The sequence below is a fragment of the Oncorhynchus mykiss genome, chromosome 20 (genome assembly GCF_013265735.2).
Source record: "Oncorhynchus mykiss isolate Arlee chromosome 20, USDA_OmykA_1.1, whole genome shotgun sequence".
In the NCBI taxonomy this organism is placed as follows: Eukaryota; Metazoa; Chordata; class Actinopteri; order Salmoniformes; family Salmonidae; genus Oncorhynchus; species Oncorhynchus mykiss.
Genome location: NC_048584.1, coordinates 19901163 through 19915696, shown reverse-complemented (window position 1 = coordinate 19915696; position 14534 = coordinate 19901163). Strand labels below are relative to the sequence as shown.

The window sequence follows — 14534 nt, the reverse complement described above, 5'->3', positions numbered from 1 at the left end:
CATCATGTGAAAAGCTATTTTCTATAGTTAAATTAGAAACTCAAGAGGGCTATTTGAATAGGATACTTCATGTGATTTAGCACACATACATTCAATTAATACGCAACCCTGTGGGTTAGTAGGGCTTGCCCTGTGACAGACTGATATTGAATTGAGATGAATATGTTAGGTTCTCTCCCACAAACCCAGAATAGCAGCGGTAATCGGTAATAGACTGACCCAGGGGAACATTCTGTAATCCCCAGATTAGCATTTGTCAGGATCTCCCCGAGACCACTTGTGTTTATTTTGGCTAGACTGATTCTCATTACTATTGCAACATGCATGACTCTTGGTAATGACTTTTGCAAATGTTTACTCAGATTTTGATATATTAAAAAAGGATCAGCCCAGACGATTACCTCTTAACCTCTTTAACCAAGTAGGTTGGGGCATTTACTTTTTTTGCTGGAGCAGCAATGAGTGGTGGACGGGGTGGCGTTGCAGCATGGAGGCTGTCTGAGGGGTCATCATGGTCAGGCCGCTCACCAGCTTTCCCTGGACCAGGGTCACTGACGACAGCTTGGCAATAGTTCCACACCCCCTGCTGGCTCAGTAATGTCTTCCATTTACGGCCCCTAAAACAGTGGGAGGAAAAGTAAGTAGGACCATCAGATTGTACTTACCCAATAATACCACCTGGGGGCTGGTCCTCAAACTCAGAAACATCTGCTTCACCTTTGGCTCTTTAATAACAAATATAACAGTCTGGCCAATTAATAGAGGCCCCATGTTAATGTAAGGGCTGTCTGGCAGGTAGGACCTCATCACCTATGGTTAAACAATGTAAAAAACGTCATATTAAAATATTTCCAAATTCAAATGGCTATACAATTTGCCTCAAAGGCACAATATAAATAAACTGAATGTTGATTCCATGCTAGCAGAGCCTGTTCTTGAGAAGCAGAATGTCCTCTGAATTGGTGGGGTTGTTTTGGATCACAGCGATCATCTTACAGTCCTGGAACACTGTCTGCAAATCTTTCAAGAGCAACACCAGGCCACTTTCCTGTGAATAAACCAGGACTCATAAATCAGTCCACATCTCGATACCAGCTCACATCACTACTATTCCTAACTGACCGGATGCTATTCCTAACTGACCGGATGGAGGAGCTCTCCTTTCAGCGCCACACAACTATAGATGTGTGTTTGTGTGGTGCTGAAAAGACAGCTCCAGTATGCACACGACATTGACAGGTTGCTTGTGCTTGTTTTTGAGTTATAAACACATGCGCTGGACTTCACTGACCTCCTAAACTGGTTTGACCGCTGTGCCACTCAGGAGCCCTACCGTTCTATGCAGGCAATAAAACCTGTGTTGCATGGAATAAAAGTGTTCATGTGTATACATTCCAATAATACAGTATATGGTGTGAGTTACACAATACAATCCATCTTTCTGTCAATATGATTATCTTTGTACAGTGATGGTCTTGGCTCAGGTTTGACATCAAAGAAAGGATGGATATGATGGTAGTGTACAGAGCATTTTGCACATCAAGCTTTCTGTAATAACTTTCCACCCAAGAGTAAAGCATGAAGTTGCCATTTGTTTTTTCTCCAGGTGTTTTTTTAGGCTGTTGTTGCCATGCACTTGCTAGCCAGGTACTTGCTACAATGTAACTAGCTTTTTATGTAACTAGCAGGTGTAACTAGCTTTTTGTAACTAGCTTTTTATGTAACTAGCAGGTGTAACTAACTAATGACGGCTAGTTAGGAAGTCATAAGGTGTACACTGTGTGTACACTGTGTGCACGACGACTCGTGCTCCAACAACATGGTTTGACTCGACATGTAGCTGTATTCATTTAATAATGTAATTTTCTCGAAATCTAAAGGAACAACCAAGATTCGAGCAAATGCCTTAACTAGTTGAACATGTTATTTCTCCAACCTCGTGCAAATTACAAACTGACACGTTTTCATTTTCGTTTAAAAAAAAAAGTCATTTGATTTGACGGCCTGTATATGCGTAGTTTGAATCTGCGTAGTTTTGCGCATAAGCTTAGCTTGCCACCTATTTCTCCTGGAGAAGCAGTTTCTGCCTCTCTTCATACAGTATTGTTTATGGTTAAAAAAGTCAGCGAATGTTTGCGTAATATTTTACGTGAGACAGTGAACGTGATTACGTCAGTCAGGCTTTGCGTGGTTGTTGTACAAGCATGAGGCGCATACCCAGTTGCAGTACATTAAAGAATATCAGTGAAATAGGTCAATACTTTCATCCCCATGCCTCTTTGACAGCTTGCTGTCGAGCCTTATTTTCTCGGTCCTTTTGCACGAAATCTACGAGTGATTCTACAGCCATGGATCTCAGTGGCATGCGGAAAAAATACAAAGGAGACGAAGAGGTGAGAATAAACAAGAGTTTTTATTCCTTACATTCTTGTTATGACACAAGCTACCTCACTTACACTTCTAATTTGGGTTAAATGTCAATGGCAAATGCAGATACTTGCATATTCCAGCGGCACAACAATGCCTATCCAGTTTGCCCACATTGTTTCAGTGGTGTATTATTTAGCACTGTTTTTGAGTGTAAATGACCTTGATGACCCCAACATTTCCATCACATTGCACTTTAGTCAAATGTAAAATCTGCTTACAAAGCTGACTTTGCTTACGTGCAACGTCTTGTGATGTAATGAAGGGGCATCTCCCAACAGCTCCACCACTGGCGAAAGGGAGCATAACGGCCCTATAATATACACTATATATGCAAAGGTCTGTGGACACCCCTTAAAATTAGTGGATTCTGGTATTTCATCCACACCCGTTGCTGACAGGTGTATACAATCGAGCACACAGCCATGCAATCTCTGTAGACAAACAGTGGCAGTATAATTGCCTTTCTGAAGAGCTCAGTGACTTTCAACGTGGCACCATTATAGGATGTCACCTTTCCCACAAGTCAGTTTGTAAAATTTCTGCGCTGCTAGAGCTGCCCTGTGGTGTTATTGTGAAGTGGAAACGTCTTTGGAGCAACAACGGCATAGCTGCGAAGTGGTAGACCACACAAGCTCACAGAACGGGACCATTGAGTGCTGAAGCGCATTAAAAGTATTTTGTCCTCGGTTGCAACACTTACTACCAACTTCCAAACTGCTTCTAGAAGCAACGTCAGCACAATAACTGTTCCTCGGGAGCTTCATGAAATGGGTTTCCATGGCCGAAAAGGCACACAGAAGTCTAAGATCACTATGCACAATGCCAAGCATTGGCTGGAGTGGTGTAAAGCTTGCTGCCTTTGAACTCTGGAGCAGTGGAAACACGTTCTCTGGAATAATGAATCACGCTTCACCATCTGGCAGTCCGACGGACAAATCTGGGTTTGGTGGATGGATGCCATATACAAATGATTGTAAATATGTTCCCGGCCCCCCGACCATCACCTCAAGATAAAATTGGCTCGCGGCTGAATCTAGTTGATGATCCATGACGATTCTGTGCTTCCTACTTTGTGGCAACAATTTGGGGAAGGCCCTTTCAAGTTTCAGCATGACAATGCCCCCGTGCACAAAGCGAGGTCCATACAGAAATGGTTTGTCAAGATCGGTATGGAAGAACTTGACTGACCTGGACAGAGCCCTGACCTCAACCCCATCTAACTCCTTTGGGATGAATTGGAACACCGACTGCAAGCCAGACCTTATTGCCAAACATCAATGCCCGACCTCACTAATGCTCTTGTGGCTGAATGGGAGCAAGTCCACGCAGCAATGTTCCAACATCTAGTGGAAAGCCTTCCCAGAAGAGTGGAGGCTGTTATAGCAGCAAAGGGGGGACCAACTCCATATTAATTCCCATGATTTTGGAATGAGATGTTCAACAAGCAGCTGTCCACATACTAGAATAGAGAATTGTGTCACCTCTAGTCATAACATCTTTATCATCTACAATGTTATGAAAGTTCACCTCACTGCATACACCCAAGTAATTGGAGATATATCAGAAATGTATTGAAGATGGCATAATAGACATTGCTTAAAATGTGTTTCCTTAAATGTCAATGTCTGCTTATGTCTTCAATGTAATGTGCATTTTGATGTAAAAGTGTCATTATATTAACATGTCGTAGTGCTTTGAGGAGAATCAGCTCGTTTCTCTGGACCCCATCAAGCAGTTTGGAGATTGGTTTGATCAAGCCACAAAATGTCCTGAAATTGGAGAGCCCAATGCAATGTGCATCGCCACATCCACTAAGTGAGTACCCCCATAAATACTCCATCAAACACAATGCTTGCTTCTTAAGCTCAAATTGTAACACATTTTCTATCAATCTGCTTATTTCTCTGTGAAGAGAAGGACGTCCATCTGCTCGTATGGTCTTGTTAAAAGGCTACAGCGATGAAGGCTTCCGCTTCTTTACCAACTACGAGAGCCGGAAAGGTGGAGAGCTGGTTAGTGTCTGCTACTGTCATAAGGCAGGCATCTTCCTGTCCTCTCAAATGTATGTACTACTAGACTATGCCAAACTATTCTTAGGGTTGGGCAGTATACAGGATTTTACAATATACCGATATTGATGCACGGACCGGTTTGGGTTTTTACTTTACCTTCTATAACCGTATTTGAATGTATGGTTTTGTTAAATGTGATATGTGTGTAACGTCCATTTTTATAGTTTACACCTTCTACTTGAGTCATCCTTCTCCGCTCTCTATATCTATGCCGCTTTCCACACAGACGTAGCCCCGCCCCTTGTCACTCAAGGAGCGCATTTGTTGTTGCTTGACCACGAGACACTTCCGTTCAGTCTGCATGGTCAATCTAGCACATGCAACAATGTTGATGACAACAATGTTATTTCCACCTGTCTTCTTAATTTAAATCCACAAGCGTTCTATAATTACACAATTAGTTTGTGTTACATCTGCACAGCTACATTGTCTTTTCTTAGCACGTTTTAGCTAAATCCTGTTAGCTGCTAATCGCTAGTTAGCTGGCAGTGTGGAAATGATCTAAAATGAGTGCAGGAAATGCAGAAATTGATGAAAATGCAGGAAATTATTTTAGGTTGAAGTTAAATTAAACAGTATAAAACAATCAGAAGGAAGAAAGACCCATTAAAATCATGTAGAATGTATATGTTGCCACCGTAGCATCACGCACTACTCATATAAAGCAAATGTAGAACTTTTATTATTAAAATAAAAATTTAAAAAATAGTCAATTACCATCAACACTAAAAACTACTGTGATATGATATTTGGGCCATATCGCCCAGCCCTACTACTTCTGTTTGCAGACTTTACATCAGAATTTTTACTTTCCCTTCCTGTAGGAGAGCAACCCTTACGCATGTCTGTGTTTTTACTGGGAGCCCATCAACAGGCAGGTATGTGCTTCATTTTACCTCTTAAAATGTAGCCTACTTGTCAACCCATTGTTTTAATATCTTCAAATATCTTCGAACTATCGATTTTCAAAAACACATTGTGATGTGGTTTTTGAATGAATTAACTAATGCAGGATGACACTGAATGCACTGCACAGTAGTTGGCACTACCCTTGAGAATGTGTGTGTGCAGATCCGTATCGAGGGCAATGTGGAGAGAATCCCCTACCAGAGCTCCTGTGACTACTTCCACTCCCGGCCCAAGAGTAGCCAGATCGGGGCCATTGTGAGCAGACAAAGCACTGCTGTCCCTGACAGAAATGTAAAAACCAGTCCATGCTACTCCACTGTATTATTGCCATCCACCATTGAGGGACTTATTCCCTCAAAATTAGGGAAATTAATGAAATATGTTCAATCTGGGCAATTCCAGGCCAGGATAGCCCAATAATATTTTGGGGTATCGCAGATTGTTCTGCCAATTTTCACATAGAAACTTCATTGGGAGGAAAGATGCTTGACATGTATGACAAATTTTTTTTAGAAAATGATAATGAAATTGGCTATTTTAGGTCCTTTTTAAACCTATACATGCCTCCTGTAAGACCCTATAATCTGTGAACCGTAGATGATACAGACAACATCTTGGTGTCATTATACTCCTTATAGTGTGCTTCTAGTATGCTCTAACATAATGGAGTACCTCTAGATTCAGACTTTTCTTCTTCACATGAATCTATTCAACATGAAAAATATATATCTAAAGTACCCTTTTTGATTTTGTTCATTTTAAGACATACTCTACAAGTGCCTACCATTTTTAAGTTATTATTTTATAAGCATCACCCACACTGCCATGCTATGTTGTCGTCGTAGGTCTCTCTTTATCTAGTGTTGCGTTGACTCTCTTGGCGTGATGTGTGTTTTGTCCTATATTTTTATTTAAATTATTTTTAGTCCCATCCCCCATCCCCGCAGGAGGCCTTTTGCCTTTTGGTAGGCCATCATTGTAAATAATAATTTGTTCTTAACTGACTCGTCTAGTTAAATGAATAAAAATAATAATATACACAGTAAAAAATACATGTGAATGTGCAATCCTAAAGGAGGGCTGTGATTGGTAATGACCTATAATATACATGTCTATGTATTACATTTGTCATATCTTCAATGGTACCAGAGAGCCCACTCTGGAAATTGTATGTGTATATTATTCCAAACGATGTATCAAAAAGGGTACTTTTGAGATATTCATGTTGTTTATGTTGAATAAATGAATGTTAAACATTTTATTTCAGAATACTTGAAAGCACACTATAAAGAAGTATAATGACACCAAGATGTTTTTGTATCATGTATGGTTTACGGATCATAGGGTCTTACATGTACAGTATACAGTTGAAGTCGGAAGTTTACATACACCGTAGCCAAATACGTTTAAACTCAGTTTTGCACAATTTTTGACATTTAATCCTATTAAAAATTCCCTGTCTTAGGTCAGTTAGGCTCACCACTTTATTTTAAGAATGGGAAATGTCAGAATAATAGCAGAGAGAATGATTCATTTCAGCTTTTATTTGTTTTATCACATTCCCAGTGGGTCAGATGTTTACGTACACTCAATTAGTATTTGGTAGCATTGCCTTTAAATTGATTATCTTGGGTCAAATGTTTCGGGTAGCCTTCCACAAGCTTCCCACAATAAGATGGGTGAATTTTGACCCATTCCTCCTGACAAAACTGGTTCCTTGCTCGCACACACTTTTTCAGTTCTGCTCACAAATTTTCTATGGGATTGAGGTCACGGCTTTGTGATGGCCACTCCGATACCTTGACTTTGTTGTCCTTAAGCCATTTTGCCACAACCTTGGAAGTATGCTTGGGGTCATTGTCCATTTGGAAGAACCATTTGCGACCAAGCTTTAACTTCCTGACTGATGTCTTGAGATGTTGCTTCAATATATCCACATAATTTTCCTCCCTCATGATGCCATCTATTTTGTGAAGTTCACCAGTCCCTCCTGCAGCAAAGCACCCCCACAACATGATGCTGCCACCCCCGTGCTTCATGGTTGGGATGGTGTTCTTCGGCTTGCAAACCTCCCCATTTTGTGGAGTGGTTGAAATTTGTGGAGTGGTTTAAGACATACAGTTGAAGTTGGAAGTTTACATACACTTAGGTTGGAGTCATTAAAACTAGTTTTTAAAAGGGCCTAAAATGACCACTTTCATCATGATAAAAAAAAAAAGAGTGATACAAATGTAAAGGCTTGTCAAACATCCTTCCTCCCAATGAAGTTTCTCTGTGAAAATTGCCAGAATCTGAGATACACAAAATATTCTTGGTCTGTCCTGGCGTGGAATCGCCCATTTGACGGTTTTGTTTCACTCTGTAGTACCTGAGACAGAAAAATGTGGAGCTGGAGGAAAAGTACAAGGACACAGATGTCCCAATGCCTGACTATTGGTTAGTATTACTATCAAATCACCAGGAATTCTACATGACTTTGCCATGCCAAACCTGTGCAGTAAGTGGTCTTATCATGCAAGCCTGTTCTTGTTTTTGCCTGTCTTTCAACAGGGGAGGCTATATCGTCAAGCCTTACATGATAGAGTTCTGGCAGGGTCAGACCAACAGGCTACATGACCGTATTGTTTTCACACGGCCGAAAAATGGAGAGAGTGATCTAGAAGAGCATCAACATCATGCTGAGGCAGGCTGGGTGTACCAGAGGCTATCCCCTTGACAAGGACGGTTAGGGGAAATGGACTAAAGAGCAGGCTGGAGATTGGGGCTAGCGTACAACTCACTCATGATGTCAACATCATCAATCAAACCACCATCATTTCAATACATGAGGAACATTTTGATGTTGAATAACTAAGTGCTATATGATGTGTATCTTATTAATCCATCATTTGCTGTTCTGTTCAATTGGTATTGTTTTATACCAAATAAAGGAGACATTTTCTGGTTGGTTAGGAGGCCTGATTGTCTATTGTCTCCAAGGCAACAATGGAACATGATTCATGTGATGCAACTATGAACTATACAGTCTGGCACATAACCTGTGACACAAGGTTTTACTAATCTGAATATGCTATATGGAATGCTTTGCATTTTCTTACTCATGAAGTGCAAAGTCTGTCTAGTAGAGTAGTCACTGTTTGATAATGATTGACAGAAAATCAGCAATGTGTTTCCGCAGGCCTCAACAACCTCTAGAAACTGTACTTGTAAAAAGCACAATCTCCAGTACTGTGTCAGTTATTTAACGTTCGTACATGAGTTCCATTCTATTGGAGCAGGGATAGCCTACATGTTCTGTCTAGCTGTTAATATGTCTTTTAATGGCCCACAACCACAGCAGTTTCTCTGTCATAATGTAATAACGATAGCCTATTAGACTGAAGTCCTTGTGTTGAATTTGTTATGGATTGTTTCCACAGGCAATCCGTGTCTGTGGATAAAACTGCCTTTGAAATAAACGTATGTTAAGGTATATTAAGGTGTGTATGTGTATATATATATATATATATATATATATATATATATATATATATATGTACAGTTGAAGTCAGAAGTTTACATACACTTAGGTTGGAGTCATTAAAACTCGTTTTTCAACCACTCCACAAATGCCTTGTTAACAAACTATAGTTTTGGCAAGTTGTTTAGGACATCTACTTTGTGCATGACACAAGTAATTTTCCCAACACTTGTTTACAGTTAGATTATTTCACTTAGAATTCCCTGTATCACAATTCCAGTGGGTCAGAAGTTTACATACGCTAAGTTTGCTGTGCCTTTAAACAGCTTGGAAAATTCCAGAAAATATGTCATGGCTTTAGAAGCTTCCGATAGACTAATTGACATCATTTGAGTCAATTCGAGGTGTACCTATGGATGTATTTTAAGGCCTACCTTCAAAATCAGTGCCTCTTTGCTTGACATCATGGTAAAATCAAAATAAATCAGCCAAGACCTCAGAAAAAAATTGTAGACATCCACAAGTCTGGTTCATCCTTGGAAGCAATTTTCAAACGCCTGAAGGTACCACCTTCATCTGTACAAACAATAGTACGCAAGTATAAACACCATGGGACCACGCAGCCGTCATACCGCTCAGGAAGGGGACGAGTTCTGTCTCCTAGAGATGAACATACTTTGGTGTGAAAAGTGCAACTCAATCCCAGAACAACAGCAGAGGACTTTGTGAAGATGCTAGAAGAAACAGGTACAAAAGTATCTATATCCACAGTAAAATGAGTCCTATATCGACATAACCTAAAAGGCCGCTCAGCAAGGAAGAAGCCACTGCTCCAAAACCGCCATAAAAAAGCCAGACTACGGTTTGCAACTGCACATAGGAACGAAGATTGTACTTTTTGGAGAAATGTCCTATGGCCTGATTAAACAAAAGTCGAACTGTTTGGCCATAATGACCTCTGTTATTTTTGGAGGAAAAAGGGGATGCTTGCAAGCCAAAGAACACCATCCCAACTGTGAAGCACGGGGGTGGCAGCATCATGTTGTGGGGGTGCTTTGCTGCAGGAGGGACTGGTGCACTTCACAAAATAGATGGCATCATGAGGGAGGAAAATTATGTGGATACATTGAAGCAACATCTCAAGACATCAGTCAGGAAGTTAAAGCTTGGTTGCAAATGGGTCTTCCAAATGGACAATGACCCCAAGCATACTTCCAAGGTTGTGGCAAAATGGCTTAAGGAGATTTTGGATGGCTTAAGGACAACAAAGTCAAGGTATTGGAGTGGCCATCACAAAGCCCTGACCTCAATCCCATAGAAAATGTGTGGGCAGAACTGAAAAAGCATGTGAAAGCAAGGAGGCCTACAAACATGACTCAGTTACACCAGCTCTGTCAGGAGGAATGGGACAAAATCCACCCAACTTATTGTGGGAAGCCTTTGGAAGGCTTCCTGAAACGTGTGAATCCAAGTTAAACAATTTAAAGGCAATGCTACCAAATACTAATTGAGTGTATGTAAACTTCTGACCCACTGGGAATGTGATGAAAGAAATAAAAGCTGAAAGAAATAATTCTCTGCTATTATTTTGACATTTCACATTCTTAAAATAAGGTGGTGATCCTAACTGACCTAACATAGGGATTTTTTTTGACTAGGATTAAATGTCAGGAATTGTGAAAAACTGAGTTTGAATGTACTTGGCTAAGGTGCATGTAAACTTCCGACTTTAACTGTATATTATTGTTAAAAGAGCTGATGTGAGAGCAGTTGTGCCAAGGTAATTATGTGTAACATGTATATGTATAACAAACATCTATAACAAACAAACCTTTAAAGCTAAATGTATTTTTCATAATTTCATATACTTGAATGAACATACAGTGCCTTGCGAAAGTATTCGGCCCCCTTGAACTTTGCGACCTTTTGCCACATTTCAGGCTTCAAACATAAAGATATAAAACTGTATTTTTTTGTGAAGAATCAACAACAAGTGGGACACAATCATGAAGTGGAACAACATTTATTGGATATTTCAAACTTTTTTTAACAAATCAAAAACTGAAAAATTGGGCGTGCAAAATTATTCAGCCCCTTTACTTTCAGTTCAGCAAACTCTCTCCAGAAGTTCAGTGAGGATCTCTGAATGATCCAATGTTGACCTAAATGACTAATGATGATAAATACAATCCACCTGTGTGTAATCAAGTCTCTGTATAAATGCACCTGCACTGTGATAGTCTCAGAGGTCCGTTAAAAGCGCAGAGAGCATCATGAAGAACAAGGAACACACCAGGCAGGTCCGAGATACTGTTGTGAAGAAGTTTAAAGCCGGATTTGGATACAAAAAGATTTCCCAAGCTTTAAACATCCCAAGGAGCAAGGAGTGCAAGCGATAGTATTGAAATGGAAGGAGTATCAGACCACTGCAAATCTACCAAGACCTGGCCGTCCCTCTAAACTTTCAGCTCATACAAGGAGAAGACTGATCAGAGATGCAGCCAAGAGGCCCATGATCACTCTGGATGAACTGCAGAGATCTACAGCTGAGGTGGGAGACTCTGCCCATAGGACAACAATCAGTCGTATATTGCACAAAGCTGGCCTTTATGGAAGAGTGGCAAGAAGAAAGCCATTTCTTAAAGATATCCATAAAAAGTGTTGTTTAAAGTTTGCCACAAGCCACCTGGGAGACACACCAAACATGTGGAAGAAGGTGCTCTGGTCAGATGAAACCAAAATTGAACTTTTTGGCAACAATGCAAAACGTTATGTTTGGCGTAAAAGCAACACAGCTGAACACACCATCCCCACTGTCAAACATGGTGGTGGCAGCATCATGGTTTGGGCCTGCTTTTCTTCAGCAGGGACAGGGAAGATGGTTAAAATTGATGGGAAGATGGATGGAGCCAAATACAGGACCATTCTGGAAGAAAACCTGATGGAGTCTGCAAAAGACCTGAGACTGGGACGGAGACTTGTCTTCCAACAAGACAATGATCCAAAACATTAAGCAAAATCTACAATGGAATGGTTAAAAAATAAACATATCCAGGTGTTAGAATGGCCAAGTCAAAGTCCAGACCTGAATCCAATCGAGAATCTGTGGAAAGAACTGAAAACTGCTGTTCACAAATGCTCTCCATCCAACCTCACTGAGCTCGAGCTGTTTTGCAAGGAGGAATGGGAAAACATTTCAGTCTCTCGATGTGCAAAACTGATAGAGACATACCCCAAGCGACTTACAGCTGTAATCGCAGCAAAAGGTGGCGCTACAAAGTATTAACTTAAGGGGGCTGAATAATTTTGCACGCCCAATTTTTCAGTTTTTGATTTGTTAAAAAAGTTTGAAATATCCAATAAATGCCGTTCCACTTCATGATTCATGATCCCACTTGTTGTTGATTCTTCACAAAAAAATACATGTTTGAAGCCTGAAATGTGGCAAAAGGTCGCAAAGTTCAAGGGGGTCAAATACTTTCGCAAGGCACTGTATGTTCATGAGCCCTTGCTCAGACACAGGCAACATATTTGTTGCCGTACTTTGTTGCCGTCTTGAAAAGTGCAATGCTCACAGGAATTAACTGTTGAAGGTACTTTGCTATCCACACAAAGATACCACACATTCTAATATGTCTGTGCATCAAGAACCTTGAACAGTATTGTTTATATGGGTGTGAGTGAGAATTTAGATGGTAACAGTATTATCGGTGTACTTGAGTGTGGTGTCCACATTGGGAGTGTATATATATGTTTTGTGCGAATAAGATTGCTGCGTTTTTGTGAATGGTGTGGCTGTTTGTTGTTCATAGGTATTGATATGCACTTGCCTGTGTGTATGTGTGCGCATGCACATGCGTTATGTATGTTATTTCTCTGCCCTGTGGTTCTCATCACTAAGACCATGTTCAGGGGACAACATTGGGTTCTCAGCCAGTGTGGCACGGATCTTCTTGAAGCGACCAGCGTGGGATACCTTAACATGGCGCCCTTCAGGGACCGACTTATCAACTATCTTCTCCAGTCTGGCACTGAACTGGTTGTCTGTGGGGATCTTAGAGCTGTTGGAATGCTTTTTATTCCCAGTGTTATTGCCATACTCAGGGGGGGGATCTTGTACAGAACCTTGACCTCAGACTTCTTGCTTGAGAAGGTCAGCTTCCACCAGCCAGGGTCAGCCACGGCACAGACAGAGACTGGGGGGGTGCAGACCTAGGGAGGGAAAGGACACCCGGTTTTGTCAATCAGTAATGTGGGTCTTTGTGACAGTTGCACAGCAAGAGGATTCAAGTTCAAGAGACAAAGGCAGGGGGGATTCTTGAGACAATGACATGTTTCTTGTAGTTGATTGGCAGACTAAAGTGAAAATTATCCAGACCTTAAAGCTGCAAAATGTAACTTTTTGGGTGACAAATTCACATAGGAATATTAGTTATAGATCTGTCATTCTCATTGAAAGCAAGTGTAAGAAGCGGTAGATCTGTTCTATGTGCGCTATTTGTATGATTCCTATTCTTAAGTTTAGTTTTTGCGACTTCTACTTTTGTTTTTGTACAGAAGCTTCAAACATCTGAAAATACAATATTTTGGGTCATTGACTATATATTTCACAGTGGTTTAGACGGTACAATGATTCTCTGCACTGCTTGTTTTGTCACATAAACTGAAATTTGGCAAACTATTAGAATTTTAGCAACCAGGATATGGCGGAGAAATTTCTGCATATTGCACCTTTAAATAAAATTGCATAAACTGATGATGATCAACTTTTATCCCAATGGTCCAATATGCAGCTGTTTTTACCTCAATATCAAATATTTTCTGGGTCATAATTATGTACCTTACTGGGATTGTGGGAGGGGAAAACTGAAAACTGGCTGTTATTGACGGAGGTTTGGAACCAGGGGTTCGAACTGGAACAGAACAGAAAACCGGAAAAGGTTCAGGGGACAGAACCGAAAACTGGGAACAAAAGTAATATATACTGTTCCGGAACAGAACCATTATTTTAAAATCATGGGAACCGGTTAATTACTTTTAGCTAGCTAGCTCTGGTCCAACATGAAGCCAACTCTCTGAAGTTCAAAGATGTTCAACGTTCCTTCATAGAAGCCGCTCCTCCATAGGTATAATTCTGTGGGCCTATTTCAGATAATGCATGTCAAACAACAAGATGCCCAGTGCTTCAAGCCAAACCTCCTGCTCCACCCTCTCTCGCACTCTCCAACACCCACAAAATTTGTTGCATATCGCATCCTACACTTGTTTGTCCAATGCATGTAAATAGCTTGCCCGCTCTATAGCACACTCCACTGCTCTATCCGCACTGATTGGTGAAATAATTTAATGTTGAGCTAAATGTAAGAAAACAAATCTGAAGTTTAAAAAGGAACAGAAAGGAACAATAAAAAAAAAAAGTTTTTTGGTTCGAACCCGTTCAGAGCTTTATTTTGCTGGCCAGAACAGTGGAATGGAACCAAAAGAATATATGGTTCTGTTCAGAACGAAACGATTGGAAAATAATTTAAGTTCCAACCCTGTTTGGAAGTCTCTTTGTTATTGGTTTATTAACTAATTTACCACCTGGTGATGTCACCAGGCAGGCCAAAACTCCATCCAACCAAAACAGGCAGTCTTTTTAAACAGCTTTTACACTACCCCAT

At 40.6% G+C, this 14534-nt stretch overlaps 1 protein-coding gene and 2 pseudogenes across 1 annotated transcript; 1 reads left to right on the top strand and 2 right to left on the bottom strand.

Annotated features, from left to right (window-relative positions):
- Positions 1-435: 435 nt before the first annotated feature.
- LOC110498763 lies at positions 436-1233 on the bottom strand (annotated as a pseudogene).
- A 593-nt stretch (positions 1234-1826) lies between these two features.
- On the top strand, positions 1827-8362 carry LOC110499124 (pyridoxine-5'-phosphate oxidase). Its single transcript, XM_021576047.2, has 7 exons — positions 1827-2393; positions 4121-4245; positions 4343-4442; positions 5327-5380; positions 5574-5702; positions 7777-7847; positions 7962-8362. Exons 1-7 carry the CDS (start codon positions 2205-2207, stop codon positions 8125-8127), a joined length of 834 nt encoding a protein of 277 aa, XP_021431722.1. The 5' UTR covers positions 1827-2204; the 3' UTR covers positions 8128-8362.
- A 3965-nt stretch (positions 8363-12327) lies between these two features.
- Positions 12328-14534, bottom strand: LOC110498764 (annotated as a pseudogene).